General features: G+C 41.4%; 1 protein-coding gene across 2 annotated transcripts in view; it reads left to right on the top strand.

The window, feature by feature from the left end:
- The window catches only part of LOC147193285 (junction plakoglobin a-like), a 159,184-nt gene extending 135,969 nt beyond the window's left edge, over nt 1-23,215 (top strand). For both annotated transcript variants that reach the window (XM_086133564.1, XM_086133563.1), the window contains 3 exons: nt 1,169-1,208; nt 11,570-11,709; nt 21,994-23,215. In XM_086133564.1, the coding sequence (XP_085989690.1) occupies nt 1,169-1,208; nt 11,570-11,706 (177 nt within the window). In that variant the 3' untranslated portion in view covers nt 11,707-11,709; nt 21,994-23,215. The remainder of the gene's footprint in view (nt 1-1,168; nt 1,209-11,569; nt 11,710-21,993) is intronic.
- Nucleotides 23,216-23,761: the final 546 nt, after the last annotated feature.

Raw genomic sequence — 23,761 nt, 5'->3', positions numbered from 1 at the left:
TGAAATGTGAATATGTATCAACTGTAGTTTTAAGTTGTAGTATCACCATTTATATCTATATGACAGACATAGCTTTGTTCCGCTTGCACAAGGTCTTATATTGCCCTGTGCCTCACATGGGTAGGCCGAATAATTTTCGGAGGCTATAGGATGAGATGCAGGACAAACGTAGTACCTCAATAGTTTGAAAATTTTGAATGAGTTGATTTTGGTGAAAAAGGAAATTGTAATTTTTATGCAAGACAGGCCTTTGTTGTTTGCTTCAAATCCATTATTGTTGGGTTGGGATGTATCGTAGCTCTTTTATACATATATTGAAAAATGTATTATCAGTGATAATTTTACAGTTAGAGCCCTGCAAGTCCCAGGGACTTGCTGGTCAGAAAAGTATGAGTCCCGTTATGCATTTAGAGAGTCCCAAATTTCGAATTCTGAAATGGTCTACTTATTCAATTGCATATGATAATAACACAAACAACAACAATACACATTGATAATAGGTTTATTTCTTATAAACAAATGCTGCAAAAATTTAAATAATTCAGGTATACATGATCATTATCGCAAAAAACTATCCAACTTTAGCTTCTCCCTCTGTGATGCCTCCGCAATAAACTTTCTCAATCCTTGTTCGCAACACCTGGTTTAACGTTACACGAACTTGGCAATTGTCTGCTTTCCACGCGGTGACGGCCGATCTCGCCAATCTCGTCTCGCGAGAACGGAAATCTCGTCACGCGAGATTACTTAACGTGAGATCAAAACAACAATGGTGGCTATTATCAAAATGTGATCGTTGACTGAGAAATTTCCTTGCATCCCAAAAACGCACATTATTTGGAACTGTGCGTCTGGCGGGAAAATTATGCGTCTAGGACGCGGGACGCAGAGGTAACGAGATGGCTGTATTATGAAAAATGGAATATATTAATAGCACGTGTTTTGCACATATGCCCGAATTTTGTCCCAGTATAAAATAACATTATTGTCACAGAGCTGGTTAGGAAGTGTGTGTTCCCATGTGGCCCTGAACAGCACTAATGAAAAATTGTGCCCCCCCCCCACCCCCCTATCATTTAATTTGGTAATCCCTGTTGTCAAAGGTATGATGCAGCAATAATTGTTTCAAGTCAAACTTGTAATAACATACTGTTGTGTTTGTCTCTAGGCCCACACAGTTCCTTTGGAGTCCACATACTTGGCTGATGGTAAGTCTGACGATTTGCATCTTTGATTGTCTTCTTGGAGAGCTTCAACTGAAAATTTGATAGGCATCAATGTTAGAACATTGCAGAAAGGTTTACAGAGCGGTAGAGTGAGTTAGACCTTTTGATGCAAAACTAGCTGTATTTGAGAAAACCATGTTTCGGACAGCAATGTGTCTCGTACGAGCCTTTTGGTATTTTTGCAATGTGCCCTAAGATGATGACGAAAGAAGATGATACTTTACTGATCAGTTATTTTTATATTCCTCACAAATTTTGACAACCAGGCAAAAACATTTTTTGTCATTCTAAAATGAACCACTTTAACAGTCGTGTCTGCTGTTTTTTGATTCTAGACACGCTATGACCAGATTGTTTATTATATGGTATATGGTAGAATGATGACCTGCGACACACCACTGAAAACTCATTGTCCTTCATTTGATTAGGCATGTGCATAAACATTAATTGTGACTATATATCAGTGGCAACTGATTCTCTGATTAAGTATCAAAAGAATGACATATTCTGCACAGTGCCACCTTGACCAGTTTTGAGCAGGTCACATCGGACTGTTCATTTGTGACTTATTGGTCCATTTTGTGATAGAAATGCAAAATGGCATTGTCAAGTATTGCAATAATTTTGATAGCACTTTTAATTGTCAGGTTTTATGTTCTTCCTTCTAGAAAGTCTTTATTTCCCCCCCTTTTCTCAAAGGAAGAGCATGAAACCGGATGAGTTAGGCTTGCTATCTAAATTATTGCAATACTTGACGATGCAATACAGATTTTTTTTTGGGGGGGGGGGGAATACACCAAGAAATAAGTCAAAAACAAACAGTGCTATTTTACAGCGCGCATTTCGTCACAGTGATTATGTGACAGGCCACAATGGCACTGTGCAAGGGGATGAACTGAATCAGCTTTTCAGGGAATCAGCTGCCATTTATATTTGTACCATTAATGTTTATACACGCTGCATAATCGAATGAAGGACAATTAATTTTCAGTCGTGTGTTACTTTAAAGAGGTCATCATGCTTTGCTTTTACTGTTGTAGTCACAGGGGTATTCATTTGTCAAGGTGTTTAATGTTGTGGTTGTTGTTTGCAGTGATGTCCAACTACACTGTATCATATAGAAAGACATTTTATTTTGTTTCATCAAGTTAAAAGAGTCAATCAAAATATGACTACACATCACAATGTGGTACACTTCTACAGTGCTGTAAATTACAACCACAATCATAAACAGTGTTAAATTAATACCATTCTGACAGTGGCAATTTTAAACTATATAAATATGTATGCATTTTTATAATGCATCACAGCATTTGTTTAAGATTGTACTGCAGGACATTGATACATAATTGTATATAATTTCAACAACAAATAATTCGGTCATTTTTTGGGCGAACCTATCCTCCGTTATTCACGGAACCCTTTGCTCATTTGTGCTGCTTATTTCACGATCACCTGCTTATTTGTGTGTTTTTGTTGTTGTTGTTGTTTTTTTTTTACCCGAATTCCCACTTACCTTTTGGGTGGAAAAGAAAGGTTTTGAGAGCAATTATCATCAGCATCAATTATTCACAAATTTTCGTGATTCCCTGTTGTTCCTGGTCCCCAACACGCACAAATAGCGGGCTCACTGAAGAACATAGTGCACTTTGAACTCTTTGCACACAAAAGAGGTGTGGAGATGTAATGCCTCTCATTGCACATTCCTTTTGAAGCTGTGAAGCTGAGAGAGGGGAGCAAGACTGAAGTCTCAGTTGACCAGCAGCGTACATGAGGTCCTTCTTTTGCTATAAACTAAGTTTGAAAGTAAACAAACAATTGCTATTTTTTGTTTTTTTAATAGCTGAAGATTCTTCTGTTTCAGAGCAACACACATTCAGAAATATTGGTTCCATTCTCCATAAATCTTTCTCACATAATTTTACTTTTTTTTTTAGCAACAACTCTCATTTTCTCCACATTTCCTCCGGGGCTCACTCAGCTCCATTTTGATGACCTCACGTTGCAGCTCCTCAAGCCATATTGTCAAAAGACAGTACAAAAGCACTGACATTTTCATTTGAAAAAAAGGCTGGCTGTCAAGGTGAAAAACAACAAGCACCCCATAGTCATTCTATCGCCGTCGGCAGCCGGCCAAAAGCACAGACGTTCCTCTCAACAAAAACAGGACAAACATGATGCTGTGAAATCACAGCCATCAACCATCGAAGATTGACTGCTCCTATGATTGTCATAAGTAGAATCAGTCCACAAAGGGTCCACATGATGACTTACAATTTTCTCCAAAATGGATGGTGCACCGAATCCTGTGGGATACCTTATTTATGCACCAAATTCCAAAATCTGTGAATGTTGCGTGACTTTGTTGAGCGCTCCGCTTGACTGACTGATGTTGTGCCGACACGCTGCTTATGTAGAGGAAAGGCGAATGTGACTGAGTACAGCACGCAGTTGTGAAAGGGCGAAGGGTGGGCGTGAAAGAGGATGCTAAAGGCGCACCCCAATTAGGTGTACAGTAGATAGTGCCATTATGTGCATTATGCAAAACAACATCAGTTTGGCTCAGGACCCCGAAAATGGCACCTACAAAGAGGCACGCTTACAAAGCACAGTTTAAACTGCAAGCTGTCAGTTATGCCGAGGACCATGGGAATCGAGCAGTCACGATAGAATTCAAGATCGACTCATCCATGGTGCTTGGTACTCTCATTTTATGAAACGGTGCCATCTATCCATCCGGGCAAGGACGACAGTGGCGTAGCAACATCCGGCAGATTACAAGAAAAAGCTGGCCATCTTCCGCTCCTACTGCAGTAAAAAGGACGACAAACACATTCAGCCCAACCACATCACCAACATCGACGAGGGGCCGCTCACTTTCAACCTCCCGGTGAACTGCACCGTAGAAAAGCAGGGGACCAGCATGGTAGCAATACGCACAACATGGCGCGATAAGTCGGCTTTTACAGTTGTACTTGGTTGCCATGGTAATGGAGACAAACTGCCACCTATTATGATTTTTAAGAGGAAGATGCTGTCTAAAAAAAGCTTCCAGCCGGAGTCATCGTGAAGGCCAATCAAAAGTGCTAGATGGACAAGGAAAAAGTGAGTGAGTGGCATCGAAAGAGGCCGGCTGTTTTTTCCACACGTCACCATCCCCGCCGGGCCCCATGGGTGTAGGCCCGGCCACCAGGCGCTCGCCAACGAGCCCCACCTCCAGGCAGTCCAATCCCCAACTCCTAAAATTGTGACAAGTGCCGAGCATGTGTCTCCGTATTGCCTCACCGCTGTGCCTGTACATTGAGGTTAACCCAGTGGAAAATAGGGAAACATCCGTTCACCATCAGCTGATTTTTCCCATGTATCAAACAGAAGCTCAGAGCAGTCCTTGGAGTGGGTGCAGTAGGGAAGTCCACCTGAGGACTCCCTCTCGGATGAATTCAATGCTCATCTGTTAAGATAGTGAGATGCAGAAGGATGTGATTGGGAGGAAATGTCCACTCAACCAGAAGCCCAGTAATGTTCTGTTATTGGACTTCTGTTCACCTCGTGGATTGACAATAACAAACACCATGTTCTAACATTAGAATCTCTGAATATGCATTTGACACTTGGGCACCCAAGAACACGGTTTGATGATTAACTTTCAGGCTGTGTCATCAGACATGGATGTGAAGAGACCGGCAAAGCTGTCAAATGATGACCACCTGGTGATTGATTTGTTCTGAAGGAGGCCAGCCTGACCTGACAGACCCAAAAACTTATGTGCAGGTCTTATGGAAATGTCTTGTCGGATCCCCTTTGAGAAAGAGTTTCAACTCCCATCTCCAACAGAACATTGTAATATTCAGGTTACCGCAGGAAACATTAAGTCCTTGTGGGCCATTTTGTATTTCTCTTGATGAGCAGACTGGAGATGTAAAGTGGTCAGTGCCTGCAATCAGGAGTCTTCTTCGGCCCTTTTGGCTTGTGGGATTCAGGACACAGTTGATTGGTATTGGTAATTCAAGCGGAATGCAGCTTTGGTGCTCACTGGGACAAAAACCCTGGCATGGGAGGAGTTCAGTGAGGCCATGGAGAACAACTTACAGACAACTTCGATGGAGTTATGGTCTGGCGTGTCAGACGAGCAAAGCAACCCATGATCAATAATAATAATAATAATAATAACGTGGCGGCATGGTGGTAGACTGGTTAGCACGTCACTTTACAGTGCAAAGGTGCAGCATTTGATTCTTGCTCCGGCCTTCCTGTGTGGAGTTTGCATGTTCTCCCCCGTGCCTGCGTGGGTTTTCTCCGGGTACTTCGGTTTCTTCCCTCATTACAAAAACATGCATGGCAAGCTAGGTGTGATTGTGAGTGCAAAAGGTTGTGTTCCCCCGCGATTGGCTGGCAACCAGTTCAGTTTGTACCCCGCCTACTGCCCGAAGACAGCTGGGATCGGCTCCAGTTTGCCCGCAACCCTCGTGAAGATGAATGGATAAACATAATAAAGCATCCGTTTGATGTATGTAAGGCATCCCTGGACACAGTCAAAGCGATCCATTATTCATGCACTCACACATTCATGTTCTGGTGGTGGTAAACTATGTTCCTTAGCCACATCTGCCCTGAGTCAGGATGATGGAAGCATGGATGCCAGTATACAGCCCATCCGACCACCACACCCTGCCGTACACCAGTGTGAGTGACACTGGAGGCAATGTGAGTTAGGTTTGTTTTGTTTGTTTGTTTGTTTGTTTATTGAACATAAAACATATATACAGTAATAATTTGACAGAAAATAAGGTAGATAAAAAAAGAAAGAAATCAATCTTCATACAACACAGTTATGTTCAAGGGAGTAGGAAGAAGTAAAAAACTTATCTAGTCCTACCCCGTTATGTGATTGTATCTAATAAATCATTTTTATATCAATCAGAAAAGAAAAAAGTAAGAAGAAAGAAGTCTCCATTAAGGCTCATACTTTACCCTTAACCGTGATATTTTTACAACTTTTGGTTTGTATCGGGATTATATACTTCCACACCCTGACACTCTTGTGTCAATTTTCTCTTGTATTCATAATGGATATTTATATACCTTTCTCTATTTATCAACTTAGTTCTGATTTATCATTATATTTAATGTTTTGAATTTATCATTTTAACTCTGATTGATGTAGGTTGTTTGTACTATTTTTTTGAATTTGTTTTTGAACTCAGCAAGCGATTTACTCATTTTCAGGTCCGTTTCGAGATTATTCCACAGATTAACACCTTTGATAGATACACTTCTTTGCTTGATGTTTGTTCTTGTTTTGAGTTTTTTGAATAAGTTGGTACCTCTTAAATCATAGCTGCTTTCTCGAATTTCGAAAAACTTCTGAATGTTTTGGCAGAGCAGGTTATTGTGTGCTTTGTACATTAATTGGGCGATTTTAAAGTCAACCAGGTCATAAAATTTCATCGTATTTAATTTGATAAATAGTGGATTTGTGGGTTCCGTATATTTTGATCTATTAATAATTCGAATTGCTTTTTTTTGTAGGTTGAGAATAGGGAGTGTGTTTGTTTTGCAGGCATTTCCCCATATTTCCACACAGTAGGTCATATATGGTAATAATAATGAAGTGTATAATGTGTACAAAGATCTCTTATTTAGCACTTCCTTGGTTTTGTAGAGGATCCCTACGGTTTTGGCTATTTTTCTTTTTACGTTATCGATATGTGGCTTCCAACATAGTTTTGAGTCTATTACTAATCCGAGAAACTTGGTTTCATACGCTCTTTCTATCTCAATTGAGTTTACCATAATTTTAGCTTGGTGTTTGATTGGTCTTGTGCCAAAAACAATTAACTTCGATTTTTTCAGGTTAAGTGACAATTTATTTCTGTCGAACCAGTTTTTTAATTTGTTTAATTCGTTTTCTACGGTTGTCAGGAGCTGTTTCAGATTTATTCCAGAACAGTAGAAAGTTGTATCATCAGCAAATAGGACACATTTAAATTGTTTTGAGACCTTGCAGATATCATTTATATATAAGATGAATAGTTTTGGACCAAGCACTGACCCCTGAGGAACTCCGTGAGTGATTTTTAGTTGATTCGTTTTTTTATTGTTGAGTTGCACGTACTGATATCTGTTTTCTAAATAACTTTTTATCCATTTATAAGCTACACCTCTAATGCCATATCTTTCTAGTTTTTCAATAATATACTGTGATCTATTGTGTCAAAAGCTTTTTTTAGATCTAGGAAAACCCCAACAGTAAATTCTTTGTTGTCTATATTAGTGGCTATTGCTTCCACAAACTCCATAACTGCCATTGAGGTGGTCCGTTTTTCCCTGAAGCCATATTGATTCTCACTTAACAGCGCATGCTTTTGTATAAAGCTATCAAGTCTGCGAGAAAATAGTTTTTCTAATATTTTTGAAAATTGTGGTAGTAGTGATATTGGTCTATAATTTGTAAACCGATGTCTTTCTCCACTTTTATAGATTGGAATAACTTTAGCAATTTTCATTTTTGATGGAAAGATACCAGCTTTGAATGACAGGTTGCATATGTGCGTGAAAGGTCGCACTACATATTCTATAATCTGCTTTATTATTGTCATGTCAATATTAAAGCAATCAGTTGACTTTTTATTTTTAAAAGTTTTTATAATATTTGATACTTCTTCTTGTTTTACAGCAGTAAGGAACATCGTGGAGGAGTTTTTTTCTACATATCTATCTATTTCAAACAAGTTTGTTGGATCAGGAATTTGTTTTGCTAGGTTACTGCCGATGTTGACAAAATACTCATTAAATTCAGTTGCTATTTCTGCAGTTTTTTCCAAAATAGTATTTTTGCCTTTGATAAAATACTCTGGATAGTACATTTTTTTAGGACTATTTCTGATTACTTGGTTAAGTATCTTCCATATTTCTTGTGTGTTACTTTTATTCTGCTCTAATAGTGCATGATAATGATCTCTTTTACAGGTTCTTATAATATTTACTAGTTTATTTTTATAGGTCTTATATATTTTTTCTGCTTCTTTAGTTCTCAATTTTAAAAACAATTTATATAAATTGTTTTTCTTTTTACATGCGTTTTCTATGCCTTTCGTTATCCATGGCTTACTTGGGTCTTTATACTTTTTGGAGACTTTAGTTAATGGAAAATGTTTATCATATAAAGAGATTATGGTAGACTGAAATACTTCAAACGCTGTATTTGGGTCTTGATGGAAGCATGGATGCCAGTATACAGCCCATCCGACCACCACACCCTGCCGTACACCAGTGTGAGTGACACTGGAGGCAATGTGAGTTAGGTGTCATGTCCAAGGACACAATGACACCTGACTCAAACGTTGAAGGAATCGAACAGCCTACCTTTTGGTTACTGGACGACCCTCTCTAGCTCCTGAGGCATCAGCTCTGTGTATCGTGGGCAAAGGGGTGCTGCTGACCTCAACTTGGACTGTAGTGAATCAATGGGGAGAATAGTTTGAAAACCTCCATTAATTCCACCAACAGACATTCCCTTGAGAAGGCAGGCTCTCTTGTCTCTGGGGTTGAGGTCACCTAGAGTGTTAAAAATCTCCTTGCAGCAGAGAACCAGGGGTGGATTGATTTGCCCAGAATGTTGTAGGACTGTTTCATTTAGTGTCAGCAACATCACATACACAATGGGGAAAGTGTTTCTGGATTGGGAAACTTGGGTGGTATTTTAAGAAGGCGGACTGGAGAAGAGGGTCCATTGAGAAGTGAAATCTCTGATTCAAGAGGAGCAGTGGGATTTTCATACTGGCCTAGAAACAATGGACCAACTCTTCATCCTCAGCAGGATACTAGACAATGCATTGGAGTTCACCTCACCGATCTGTGCTTTGTGATCTGAGAATGTTGGGTATCACACCCATGAGAATGACTCTTTGGTCCCTTTCACAGTTGGCGAGTTTGAGCCGCATTGCCAGCAGTTAACTTTCATTCATCAACAGTAAATGTTAGAATCCTCCTCTTTCATTCCAATTCTGTTCATAATCTCTATGGATAGATTTTCTAGTCGCAGCCGAGACATTGAGGGGACCTGCTTTGTTTGCCTCACTTTCTTCATGTCTTTGCTTTTCGCAGATTATGTGGTTCTTTTGGTTTCATCAACTCTCGCTGAAGCAGTCAGTCCATGGAGTCTGAAGCAATTCGGATGCAAGTTAGTTCCTCCAAATCTGTGGCCATGGTCCTGAGCAAATGCAGAAGTTCAAGTATTTTGGGGTTTTGTACTCAAGTGAGGAAAGAAAGGAGAAGAAAATTGACTGGTAGATTGGTGCATTGTTTGCCGTGATGCGGGCTTGTGTGCTGAAGAAGGTGAAGTCCTCGATTTATGTTTGTTCTCACCCTTACATATTGTCATAAGTTTAGGTTCTTGACCAAAAGAACAAAGTATGTGATAAGTAGCTGAAAATAACTTGCCTGCTGTGTGTGCGGATCTTCCCTTAGTGAGGTAAGGGGCTTCTGGGAGAGCCTCAGAGTAAAGCCACTGTGGCGCTACATCGAAAAGAGCTAGATGAAGTGTCTCAGGCATCTTTTTAGGGTGACTCCTGGACGCCCCCTTTGTGATGTATTTTGGGGATGTCCCACTGGGAAAAGGCCCTTGGAACAACCCAATCCATCCTGGATAGAGGAATATATCATTGGAAGAGCTGTACGAAGTGGCTGGGGCGAAGAAAGTCTGGGCTTCCCTTCTTAATCTGCTGCCTAAACCTGATTAAGTTTAACAAAATGGAAAGATGGATGGATAAATTCCAATACTTCAACTTGTAGTTTTTCATGTTTTTTTTTTTTTTTGACAGGAGAGTGCTTTTAATTTGTTTCCATCCGTGTTGCGGTAATTACGTGTAAATCAGATCATGCAAATATCAAATCACAGTAAAAAGTATTTTCTGCCCCATAGAGCACTTAGTATTGTTTTCCCCCCTTAGGGCAAAAAGAAATAGGCTTCTGTTTGATGCAGCATCCATCTGCTTGGCTCTCGACGAAGGCGGACGCTTTTTGCTCAGTTCCTGCCCTCACCCCCACCCTCTCCTTGCTCGCCACTTAGTCTTTGTGCTGTCTTTGTCTAGCTTTTCCTAGCCTCCTACCGTATTTTCATCCGAAGAACTAACCATGGAATTAGTTGGCTGGTCTCTCGATGCAATTGACAAAATATTTTCGACGAAAAGAGCAGGCAGTGGGGAGCCTGCTTGCCCCCCGGGGACATTTGCTGCCGGATACGCCCTTGATCCATGGAGAAAGTGGAGAATGGTGTGCCTGTCAATACTGTCCGTTGAGGATGTGGAAGACATCTACATTCTCGGCCTTTTGATAACAGGTATGCTGCTGTTTGGTGTTGGCAGCTTTCTGTTCTATCGCAAAATTCAACCGACGGGAGCGGCTTAATTGGAAGTGAAGAAGCTGCCGGTCATTCTGGATGGTTTGGCGCGAATGTCCAACACTCAGACTCAAGCGGTGACTGAGCTCAACCGCAATATTGATGCGGTTTTGGAGCGACTCCGTACGATCGACAACAACATGGAGAAGTTGGAACCCGCGCTGCGGAAAGAGATTGCGGATTTGGCTGATTGGCGCCAGTGAAGAGATACAGGCCACGGACTCAAGGCTGTCTGAAATTGTTGGCGGCCGTCCCTCCAAAACAAACAACGCTATCTGGCCCTTTCCCCTGGATGGAAGTATGCATGGAATCTAGGGCCCCCACCATCACCCCCCTCCTTCTCGGCCATGGACTGATAAGCCGGGACTGTCTTCATGAGCAGACCTCGACGAAGCAGCTATGACCTGTACACGCATACACATACACAACTGGACAACCACACGCGCATACACATCCTTATTATCACCTTCTTCATCGCTCCGATTCTTTTCCCCCGTGACGTGGTTCGATCTGCAGAGCGCTCGTCCGTGCAGCTGGCCAGGACTGCCGCGTCGCGGTCACCCCCCCCCCCCCCCCCCCCATTCCCATTCATCCTCCCCCTTATTACATGTTATGTCTTGTGACTTGTTGTAACTGGCATATGCTTATTTATGTGCTAGGGTCTTTTTTTTATCCTGGACTTAAATTATCCTCAGAAGAGGATAGTTCGAGCGTGGGTTTTTTTTCCCTCTCCCTACCCAGCGTTTTCCTATCTGAATTCTGACTGTAATTTCCCCATTGCGGGACAAATAAAGGGATATCTTATCTTATCTTATCTTATCTTATCCTATCCATTTAAGTGGTAGACACACTGAAATGTACAGTATTAGGGCATGGTATCTTACAAAGGAGACCATTTTTTCATAAGGTAAAACATATGCCCTTCTCTCTGTTACCTTTTTAGAGTTAGACGGTCCATACCCTCCTTATGGCTATGCTGACCTGCCTCTGGACACTCTTCCATTAGAGCCTGATCTCCATGAGTCATACATACCTGACATGACCTATGACGCAAGACAGACCTTCCCTGAACCGCTCTAACAGGTAAATACATACTCCACACCTTCTACCATATTTTCCGCACGATCGGGCGCACCAAAAAGTCTTCAATTTTCTTAAAAGCTCACCGAGCGCCTTAAAATCTGGTGCGTCTTTTGTATGGTCATTATGGTGATACGTCGACTCCAAGATGGCTATGTTTATAACTTGCTGTTGGTTCAGTGAACTGTCGCTGCTTTATTAAATAAGTTAGCTTAAATAAGTTTTTGTTGCAGCTCCAAAAAAAGGAGAGCTGTGGTGTTCATTTTTTAAAACAGTCTCAACAAATACAGGAACGCCTTTGTCTGTCTCCGTGCCTTCTTCCGTTCGACTCGAGAGGCGTTCAAGACCACCTCCGAAAAACATAAACTAACAATTACTTCAATGAAACTACAAAAATTGAAAATAATACATCAAAACTGAAAAGCAAGCGAGGATATCACAAAATGAATTCTATAGCCCCCCACCCTACAGAATTTATATTGTGATTTCATCATTTATGAATACACAACAAAGGAATATATAACTGCGACTGACATCTTGTTGTGTTATTTTGACTTCAAGATGGTGCAGCGAGAGTGGCTGCCTTTCCAGCAGCTCCTATTAATTTTGTTCTTCTATTTCTTCCTCTCATAACTTTGCTGCTGTGAAGTGGGAATTTCTCCATTGTGAGACTATTAAAGGTTTTCTTATCTTCTCTTATCTTATCTTATCAGATTGTACTGTTGGCGCTACGATAAAGGAAATGCCAATGCGTTTTTCGGAGGCGGTCATGAACGCCTCTCAAGTTGACCGGAAGAAAAGAAGGGAAGGAGACGGACAAAGACGCACCTGTATTTGTTGAAAAAAGGAGAGCTGTGGTTGTGGTTTTATTATTTTTTTTCAACGCAGACTTTATTAATGGTTTTCACAGTCTCAGCAAATACAGGTACTGTACGTCTTTGTCGGTCTCCGTGCTTTCTTCCATTCCACTCAAGAGGCGTTCATGGCAGCCTCCGAAAAACTTAAATTAATTCTTACTTCAATGAAACCACAAAGAAAATCAAGCGAGGAAATCACAAAATAAATTCTGTAGGGGGCGGGGGGGATATAGAAGTTATTTTGTGATTTCATCGCTTGATTTTCTGTTTTGATGCATTATTTTAAATTTTTGTAGTTTCATTTAAGTACAGTAATATTTAATTTACATTTTTCAGAGGCAGTCATGAACGCCTCTCAAGTTGAACGGACGCCTCTCGAGTTGAATGAAGTAGCGTAGCACCATCTAGTGGACGCATTGTAGATTGCGCCTTTTAATGCAAAGCGTCTAATGTATGAAAAAATTTTACTAAATAGCCATTCAGTGAAGGTGCGCTTCATAATCCAGTGCGTCCTTTAGTGCGAAAAATACAGTAATTATGGCTCTGTGTTGTATCCATGGTGAAGGAAAATATTACCAGTTAGTCACCAGACGAACACATGGACAAATAATCAGACGTCCGTACATGCAATTTAAGATCTTCAGTTGAACAAAGGCGAAATAACCATCCAAGATTCTACCTTTAGCCACAATGTGACGCAAAGCACAAGTTTCAAATCCAACCAGATCTACAATTCTTGAACTCAGTTTTTGTAAAATAAATGTTCCCAAAAATGTGATGTATGCTCTAGAGCAGTGGTCCCCAACCCCCCGGCCGCGGACCGGTACGGTCCTCTGTTACATTCGTCTACAGCACAGGTGTCAAAGTCAAGGCCCGGGGGCCAGATCCGGCCCACCACGTCACGTTACGTGGCCCGCAGGAGCAAATCATGTGTGTGAACTTTCATGATCCTTGCTGAAATCTGTACCGAAATTTCAAATTGTCATGGGTAATAAATAACGTTGAGATTTTGCATCGGCCCTCTGAGGGAAGCCATAACTTCGAAGTGGCCCGCGACAAAAAATGAGTTTGACACCCCTGGTCTACAGTATGTCACTCTTGACGCAGGTCAAGGTGCGCTTCTCGGTCATGTGATAGGTTACTGCTAAAATGAAACCCGTGAGCTAGCAAAATGAGTAAACAACAAGCATCTTTGGGAAGGGGAAAAGGCCCAGCCAGGAGACAGAAGAGGAGCCTACGACAGTCTTCCTCAACTGGCGGACCGCGATCCACGACCGGACCGCCGACCTCCTCTGTCCGGACCGCCGACCTCCTCTGTCCGGACCACCTCTGTCCGGACCCTCGGCAAATTGTATAAAATAATAAATTATAAAGTGATTTTTACGTTATACATTTTATATTTTTGGACTATAATCTGCGCATTACCGCGATCGCTTGTTAAAATTATCCGTTGTATTATTTGCGTGCACGAACAGATGTATTGCAGAGGACGCAGCAGCGCGACTGTGTGTGTATAATGTTTGACTAACTGGAGACCCTGGCTGAGCAGGGCATGTCGGCGATAACGATGCGCTGATTGGCTCCTCTGAACTTAAGGTGTGCCCATACATAAGCGTCAGCATATACGATGCGCTGATTAGCTCCTCTGAACTTAAGGTGTGTCCATACATAAGCGTCAGCACGCGTCCATCCCAATACACACGCATTCAAAATGGATGAAACAGACGCATGCGCGACGCCACAGTGTGCTCACAGCTTCAGCCCAGGAGAGCCGCACACAGACAATTAGACAAGACGAATCGCGGGAGTTTTCGATTGTGTGCAGTTTTGCTCCCGTCTACCCGGGGATCTTTGCAGTTGTTTAACAGCAGAACACCGCAACATGGTAAATGAACATCCCAATGGCGTCCTCAAATAATATTTGCATTCCTCAGACATTGCATTCACCTTTAGTGGAAGAACAGCACTGCACATTCCTGTGCTCCCTTGTGTCAGTATTTAAAATGGTTCTTAACTCCTCTTCTGATAAATATTTTCAGTGATTTCAGAGGGGATGTGAAAATGGGAATTAAATGAAAATAATATTTTTGTTTTCATGTTTAGTATTTATTTTGGTAAAATTAGTATTTTGTTTTGGTTTTGTTAAATTAAGGGAAAAAAAGACAACTACTGTTTAACAAAGTTAAAGTAAAAATGTCTTATTTCCCTAAAAGGGCTATTTCTATTCTTAAGCAGGCACAACTTAACAAAATAAGAGTTCCTGTGCCTCAACACAATACCTCTCATTATTTGCTGTGTATTCGCAAAGTGAATAATTGTTATTTTCATGCACCCCATTATTGGTTGGTTGTGAGGAGTGTTGATTTGTATAAGCTTGGCTTGACCATACTAAATGGGCATATAGCCCTGCTCCCCATGACAGCCGTGCATGGGACCGGACCTTGGTCTTATAAAAAAAAAAAAAAAAGTGGACCTACAGCATTTCTGTTGGTTCAGTGAACTGTCGCTGCTTTATTAAATAAGTTAGCTTAAATAAGTTTTTGTTGCAGCTCCAAAAAAAGGAGAGCTGTGGTGTTCATTTTTTAAAACAGTCTCAACAAATACAGGAACGCCTTTGTCTGTCTCCGTGCCTTCTTCCGTTCGACTCGAGAGGCGTTCAAGACCACCTCCGAAAAACATAAACTAACAATTACTTCAATGAAACTACAAAAATTGAAAATAATGCATCAAAACTGAAAAGCAAGCGAGGATATCACAAAATGAATTCTATAGCCCCCCACCCTACAGAATTTATATTGTGATTTCATCATTTATGAATACACAACAAAGGAATATATAACTGCGACTGACATCTTGTTGTGTTATTTTGACTTCAAGATGGTGCAGCGAGAGTGGCTGCCTTTCCAGCAGCTCCTATTAATTTTGTTCTTCTATTTCTTCCTCTCATAACTTTGCTGCTGTGAAGTGGGAATTTCTCCATTGTGAGACTATTAAAGGTTTTCTTATCTTCTCTTATCTTATCTTATCAGATTGTACTGTTGGCGCTACGATAAAGGAAATGCCAATGCGTTTTTCGGAGGCGGTCATGAACGCCTCTCAAGTTGACCGGAAGAAAAGAAGGGAAGGAGACGGACAAAGACGCACCTGTATTTGTTGAAAAAAGGAGAGCTGTGGTTGTGGTTTTATTATTTTTTTTCAACGCAGACTTTATTAATGGTTTTCACAGTCTCAGCAAATACAGGTACTGTACGTCTTTGTCGGTCTCCGTGCTTTCTTCCATTCCACTCAAGAGGCGTTCATGGCAGCCTCCGAAAAACTTAAATTAATTCTTACTTCAATGAAACCACAAAGAAAATCAAGCGAGGAAATCACAAAATAAATTCTGTAGGGGGCGGGGGGGATATAGAAGTTATTTTGTGATTTCATCGCTTGATTTTCTGTTTTGATGCATTATTTTAAATTTTTGTAGTTTCATTTAAGTACAGTAATATTTAATTTACATTTTTCAGAGGCAGTCATGAACGCCTCTCAAGTTGAACGGACGCCTCTCGAGTTGAATGAAGTAGCGTAGCACCATCTAGTGGACGCATTGTAGATTGCGCCTTTTAATGCAAAGCGTCTAATGTATGAAAAAATTTTACTAAATAGCCATTCAGTGAAGGTGCGCTTCATAATCCAGTGCGTCCTTTAGTGCGAAAAATACAGTAATTATGGCTCTGTGTTGTATCCATGGTGAAGGAAAATATTACCAGTTAGTCACCAGACGAACACATGGACAAATAATCAGACGTCCGTACATGCAATTTAAGATCTTCAGTTGAACAAAGGCGAAATAACCATCCAAGATTCTACCTTTAGCCACAATGTGACGCAAAGCACAAGTTTCAAATCCAACCAGATCTACAATTCTTGAACTCAGTTTTTGTAAAATAAATGTTCCCAAAAATGTGATGTATGCTCTAGAGCAGTGGTCCCCAACCCCCCGGCCGCGGACCGGTACGGTCCTCTGTTACATTCGTCTACAGCACAGGTGTCAAAGTCAAGGCCCGGGGGCCAGATCCGGCCCACCACGTCACGTTACGTGGCCCGCAGGAGCAAATCATGTGTGTGAACTTTCATGATCCTTGCTGAAATCTGTACCGAAATTTCAAATTGTCATGGGTAATAAATAACGTTGAGATTTTGCATCGGCCCTCTGAGGGAAGCCATAACTTCGAAGTGGCCCGCGACAAAAAATGAGTTTGACACCCCTGGTCTACAGTATGTCACTCTTGACGCAGGTCAAGGTGCGCTTCTCGGTCATGTGATAGGTTACTGCTAAAATGAAACCCGTGAGCTAGCAAAATGAGTAAACAACAAGCATCTTTGGGAAGGGGAAAAGGCCCAGCCAGGAGACAGAAGAGGAGCCTACGACAGTCTTCCTCAACTGGCGGACCGCGATCCACGACCGGACCGCCGACCTCCTCTGTCCGGACCGCCGACCTCCTCTGTCCGGACCACCTCTGTCCGGACCCTCGGCAAATTGTATAAAATAATAAATTATAAAGTGATTTTTACGTTATACATTTTATATTTTTGGACTATAATCTGCGCATTACCGCGATCGCTTGTTAAAATTATCCGTTGTATTATTTGCGTGCACGAACAGATGTATTGCAGAGGACGCAGCAGCGCGACTGTGTGTGTATAATGTTTGACTAACTGGAGACCCTGGCTGAGCAGGGCATGTCGGCGATAACGATGCGCTGATTGGCTCCTCTGAACTTAAGGTGTGCCCATACATAAGCGTCAGCATATACGATGCGCTGATTAGCTCCTCTGAACTTAAGGTGTGTCCATACATAAGCGTCAGCACGCGTCCATCCCAATACACACGCATTCAAAATGGATGAAACAGACGCATGCGCGACGCCACAGTGTGCTCACAGCTTCAGCCCAGGAGAGCCGCACACAGACAATTAGACAAGACGAATCGCGGGAGTTTTCGATTGTGTGCAGTTTTGCTCCCGTCTACCCGGGGATCTTTGCAGTTGTTTAACAGCAGAACACCGCAACATGGTAAATGAACATCCCAATGGCGTCCTCAAATAATATTTGCATTCCTCAGACATTGCATTCACCTTTAGTGGAAGAACAGCACTGCACATTCCTGTGCTCCCTTGTGTCAGTATTTAAAATGGTTCTTAACTCCTCTTCTGATAAATATTTTCAGTGATTTCAGAGGGGATGTGAAAATGGGAATTAAATGAAAATAATATTTTTGTTTTCATGTTTAGTATTTATTTTGGTAAAATTAGTATTTTGTTTTGGTTTTGTTAAATTAAGGGAAAAAAAGACAACTACTGTTTAACAAAGTTAAAGTAAAAATGTCTTATTTCCCTAAAAGGGCTATTTCTATTCTTAAGCAGGCACAACTTAACAAAATAAGAGTTCCTGTGCCTCAACACAATACCTCTCATTATTTGCTGTGTATTCGCAAAGTGAATAATTGTTATTTTCATGCACCCCATTATTGGTTGGTTGTGAGGAGTGTTGATTTGTATAAGCTTGGCTTGACCATACTAAATGGGCATATAGCCCTGCTCCCCATGACAGCCGTGCATGGGACCGGACCTTGGTCTTATAAAAAAAAAAAAAAAAGTGGACCTACAGCATTTCTAGTTGAGGACCACTGGCCTACGACTTTCAAGAAAAAGAAAGCTACATTTAATCGACAGAATCAGGAGTCCTATTCAAAATATGGATTTATCTCAACGGGAGATTCCCATGCACTCAACCCACTTTGCACGATATGCGGCGATGATGAGTCGTATTTTTCATGCACGTTGTATCTTATTTTGAAGGCACATTTAAACGTTACCATTGTAACCAGAGAGCATTGCGGCCAGATAGCACATTCCTCATGTCATGATTTGTGTTTACAGTATTCTTATGTTTCGAAGATACCACAGTTTTCATGCAGGTCATATCATATTATTTTGGTGTATTTATCCATCACACCGTCAAGGCCGGTCCCTGAAAATATTGTCTGACATTAAACCGGTCCGTGGGGCAAAAAAGGTTGGGGACCGCTGCTCAAGAGTGACTGCATACATAAATATTTACCCCTTTGAAATCCGTTTTCTGTTTCTATTGAGGTTGGACAAATAATTCATGTCACAGTGATACCGTTTCCTGTGAAATAAAGCATGATGCAAATTTACTAGCGATGTACAAAAGAGGGTATGACCACTAAATTCGTGCTTACACATTCCCACTGGAAAAGCACTTTTACGAGTCAATTTGGTCCACACTCTGTCTGCCAATCCAGAATGGCAAGTGTATCTTTAAAAAGCGAGAATAAAAAAAAAAAAATAAAATACTTGGTACCGATAACATGAACTTGCAGAGAAATAAAAATGTTTACATTCGAGAGAAAGTCTACCAGCTGAGTGTGGCTCCCTCGTCTCAGTGCAACTGATGTTACTGAGCTTTGATTTTCTGCTGGCATAAAGCCAGCGCCTGGGAAATTGCAGACTTTATGCAATTTTGCTCAGAAGGCTTTACTTTTTTTTTTTATCCTTCTAACTTCTAGGTCAGGGGTGGGCAAACTTTTTGGCTCGGGGGCCACATGGATTTCTAAAATTTGACAGGTGCCGGGTCAGCACAAGATACGGTACACATAAAAAACTGCATAGGTTGACAGTCCACACCAAACATCAACAGAACAAAAGCATTAGTGTGAACATACTTTTTTTTTTTTAATGAAAATGTTGAAACAACTATTGTATATGTCCTACATGAACGTCCAAGTATGTTAACAACATACATGCATACCTGTCAACTTTTCGGAGCGTCAACCTGTATAAACTACCAAAAAAATCCTTATAAAGAGCAAAAAATCCTTATAACATACCAAAGCATTTTATATGTCAAAATAACGGCTGAAAAAAACCCACGAAATTTTCAATGATATTTATTGTAGATCTCCATAATACAATGTCTGGTTAATATCTAATCATCATTCTACTTAGTGGTATTACTTAAGTTACCGGAAATGAAAGCATTCGAGTAGACTAGCACCATTCTGGGCAAAAGCAAATGGAACTACCTGTTAGGGGGAAAAAAAACAAAAAAACGGAAATTTTCAAAATCCGTATGATTTGTGCGATACGGCCATATACGTAAGATTCACCACAAAATCCGTATGAACTATGGCTAAACCGTATGAGTTGACAGGTATGTACATGTGTGACAACACAAGCAACAAGTGCAACAATATATTGCCCAAAAACTGTAGCAGACAGTACAGGTATATTAAAAAAATATAAAAAATATTACAAAGTTAGGACTATTTGCTACAAAATGAGACGAGTAAGAGACCTGGTGGCTTTTCTTTCCTCTCACTCACTGTCTCTAACTTTACCTCGTCTCGATCACCACACATGACAGCATTGCTCAGCTGATGTCACGCAATGAACTTTTGAAGCCAGCCTCGGGACGCTTCGAAGTCTTCGATGCTCATAGTTAGCGCTATGGAACTCGCCTCCTCTCTTATTAGCGGTCCAGTTTGCGGAAAGTTTTTAACATGATAACAATCAAACCATTCTAGGAAATGTTCATTTACTCGAGCCACAAGCAATTAATTCTGAGCATGGAAATTGCCAGAATCGGACTGAGTAAGAATCGCTTCCTTGTTTTTCAAAGTCTCATAGATTTGAGTCTTTCCGACTCCAGGCGTCTCCTGAATGTTTCGTACTTTGTTACCCGCTTCGTTTAATCAAATACATATCACTTTCCCTTCCACAGTCCTTACTCTCTCCCTCTTTCTTCGTCTACCCCTCCCTCCCTGTGCTCTGCAACTTGAAGTAACTGCGCCACCTGGTGTTGAAATGCCTGTAATTACAAGTCCAAACGAAATGAATGCAATCAAACCTTAATTGTGCACCAATCTTCGGCGGGCCGGATTAAAAAGACCAACGGGCCTCGCAGCGCAGAGTTTTCATCAAATTTGCTCATGAGGGTTGCGGGCATTATTGAGCCTATCCCAGCTGTCTTCAGGTGGCAAGCGGGGGACACCCTGAACTGGTCGCCAGCCAATCTCTGGTCATATGAGCAGTGTTTCAGCTTATAACATGTGCATGTTCCTCTGTTCACAAATGAGGTGGTAGCGAGCCTGCTATTGGGTTGTTGCCCTATAGCAGGGGTAGGCAACTCCGGTTCCTCGAGAGCTATATTGTTCAGCTGAGCTTGAGATGAGCACAGGACTCACAGGCAGACACAATGAACCCAGAACTGGTTTATTGTCAGGAAGATGGATAGGTCGAGGAGGCAGGAACCAAAAGCAGTCAGAGGAATCAAATCGAGGTGTACATGAAGGCTTGAACGTAACATCTGGGCAGCAGAGAGGATGGCAGAGAAGACAGCTGACGAACTGGCAATGGGTGGCTCTTCAGACTGGCCTTTATGCTGCAAGGGGTGAGTGTTGCTGACGAGGTGAAGACTGGCAGGTGTGTAGGTGGTACAGATGCAATGATTGGGGAGACGCCCATCCCACACTGAACTTAGGGAAAGGTCACAAAACACATCAGAGGGAGGGTCCACACTGTGGACTACTGAAGATATTCTAACACATATCCTGCCTGGCGGCCCAGTGGTCGAGTGGTTAGCGCGTCAACTTAAAAGTGCAGAGGTCGTGGGTTCGACCCCGGCTCCGGCCTTCCTGTGTAGAATTTGCATGTTCTTCCCGTGCCTGCGTGGGTTTTCTCCGGGTACTCCGGTTTCCTCCTACATTCCAAAAGCATGCAACGTAGGTTCAGGGAACACTCTAAATTGTCCCTTGGTGTGATTGTGTGCACGGATGGTTGTCTCTGTGTGCCCTGTGATTGGCTGGCAACCGGTTCCTGTCACCTGCCTACTGCCCGAAGACAGCTGGGATAGGCTGAAGCACCCCAGTCCCCACCGTTGTGAGGATAAAGCGGATCAGAAAGTGGATGGATGGATGGATGGACATATCCTCCCTACTCCAACCCACCTGATTCAAATGATCAGCTCATCAAGCAAGCTCTATGGAGGCCTGAAACGATCATAAACAATTGAATCAGATGTGTTGGAGTAGGGACAGATCTAAAACGGATATGCCTCTCGAGGAACCGGAGTTCCCTACCCCTGCCCTACAGCGACTTCCATCTCTCCTGCTGCACTGGCCTCTTTCTGTGCTTTTGACATGGTCTGCACAGCAAACTGCCTACGACACAGTTCAGGATGTAACATCTTGGAGAGGGTGAAGAGGTGCACTACCTAGGCTGCAAGCATCAACAAATAAAATATATAAACAAATATTGTTTAATGTCTTGGGTAAATAATTTGTCAATATTTTCAGGTGCGTCACATTTATTCGTTTTCATGAGAAGTTGTCATTTATGAGACATGTTTGTTTTATTCCTCGCAGGAACATAAAACAGAGTCCAATCAACACGGAGGATTAATACATCACAGAAAGAAGGGACTGGAGGAATGTGTGAAGGAAGCAAGAAAGTTTCTGAAGGTCTTCATGATGAGGAGAATCAAGCCTTTTTCAACCTTGGCAATCTTGACTGAAAGTGTTTATTGTTGGTGTAAATAACACAACTGGTATTTTGTTATGATGTCTTACAATGGGGTGAAAGTGTACTGTTACACGGGTAACTTTTAAAAGCAATCACAAGAAAATGTTTCCTTGACAGCAAGGGCATGCGGGACAAGCAGGAGGTGCAATTGGAATACGGCTATATGACAAATCAAAATAAAAATCTGAAGAAAATCAGAGAATACTGAAATCTTCCTTCAAAAACACATACCGTGACATTAAATGAGACGGTGAGGCTCAACAATGATGATGTACTGATTTCTTTGGGGGTAGGGGTTGCTATTTTAAAATAACTGATTTCTGGATGTCATGTAACACAAAAAAATGTCATTTTTAAACGAAAATATGTTTAATGTCAGTCTAATATCTACCAAATGCTACTCGTGTGTTCCTGCTGTCATTTAGATGTCTCCTCTGTGTATTTGAACTGTTCGCATTTCCCAGAGTGCCCCTATGTGGTTGTTGCATGGTCTTATAATGTGTCCAATTGACAAAATTTTCACCTTTGCATACTGAGAACCAAACGGATAAGAGGGAAGTTAAAGTGTATTTCGCAGTAAGTTGACCAATTAGTTCAAAACAATGATAACAGCAACAAAAAAGGGTAGTAATCACACCAACTCAATGCCTCGTTGTCTCTATTGCCGCCCCCCCAAAAATGCACAAGTTAATTTGTTAAGTTCTATACTTCACCTTTCACCTTGTTCATATTTTCCTGGAGAATTATCTTGAATTAACACCACTAGTAAGTTTCTCCTTCACATCAAGACAAGAGCGGTGGAGGAATTGAAGCTCTAACTTAAAGTGTATTAAAGATTCAAGCGTGAATTGGTTTGGTTGGTCAATAGTCAACATTTTTGTGCTTCTTACATCAAGATCAACTGTGGTTATGAAGTGACTGTGTTTGGTTGCGAAATGCCACCAGAGGATACTTCTATGTTTAAAAAAAAAAGCACAACTTCAAAAACAGTAACATAATTTGTTCTGAGCCTTTAACAGAGTTGTAGTGTACTTTAATCTGAATTTAATTAAATCTCTTATTTGACCTGGGTGTACATTTATGTTTTCTACTTGTATGGAAAACTTCTGTTCAACAGCAGCCCCTAAAAGAATTTTCTGTCACTTAGTGTTTCTCACATTAAATGCTTTACTCTTGTCATACCAAGACATGAAACTGAAAACATTTATTGGAACAGAGAGTAAAAAATATAGCCCAAGCCAGTCTGTCAGAATTTGTAATGCCCATTTGCACTTTTACAATCATTCACATTCAATTTGTATGTACAGGAAAGAGTTATTGCTGTGACATTTGCATAAATTATAAGGACGATGGGGGGGGGGGGGGGGGGGTGCTTCACAGTGGGAACCTATAAGATTTGGGGCCTCCAGAATGTCTTCCCATTTTCACCCCCAGATCAATACTTGAGAGTATTGTGTCCACACAACAGACTATTGGTATAGTGACGAGCGGAAAAAATGCAAATCACAAACCCCTTAGCTGACATGCGGTGAAAAACAAGCGCTTACAATTAAGTGTGAATCAAGGTAAACACTGGCACAAATGTCAACGTCGTGTCTGTCATTTCTGGAT

The sequence above is a fragment of the Hippocampus guttulatus genome, chromosome 16, assembly GCF_054856545.1.
Source record: "Hippocampus guttulatus isolate MCC_2025c chromosome 16, RoL_Hgut_1.0, whole genome shotgun sequence".
Taxonomy (NCBI): Eukaryota; Metazoa; Chordata; class Actinopteri; order Syngnathiformes; family Syngnathidae; genus Hippocampus; species Hippocampus guttulatus.
This window is presented reverse-complemented; position numbering and strand designations above follow the sequence as displayed.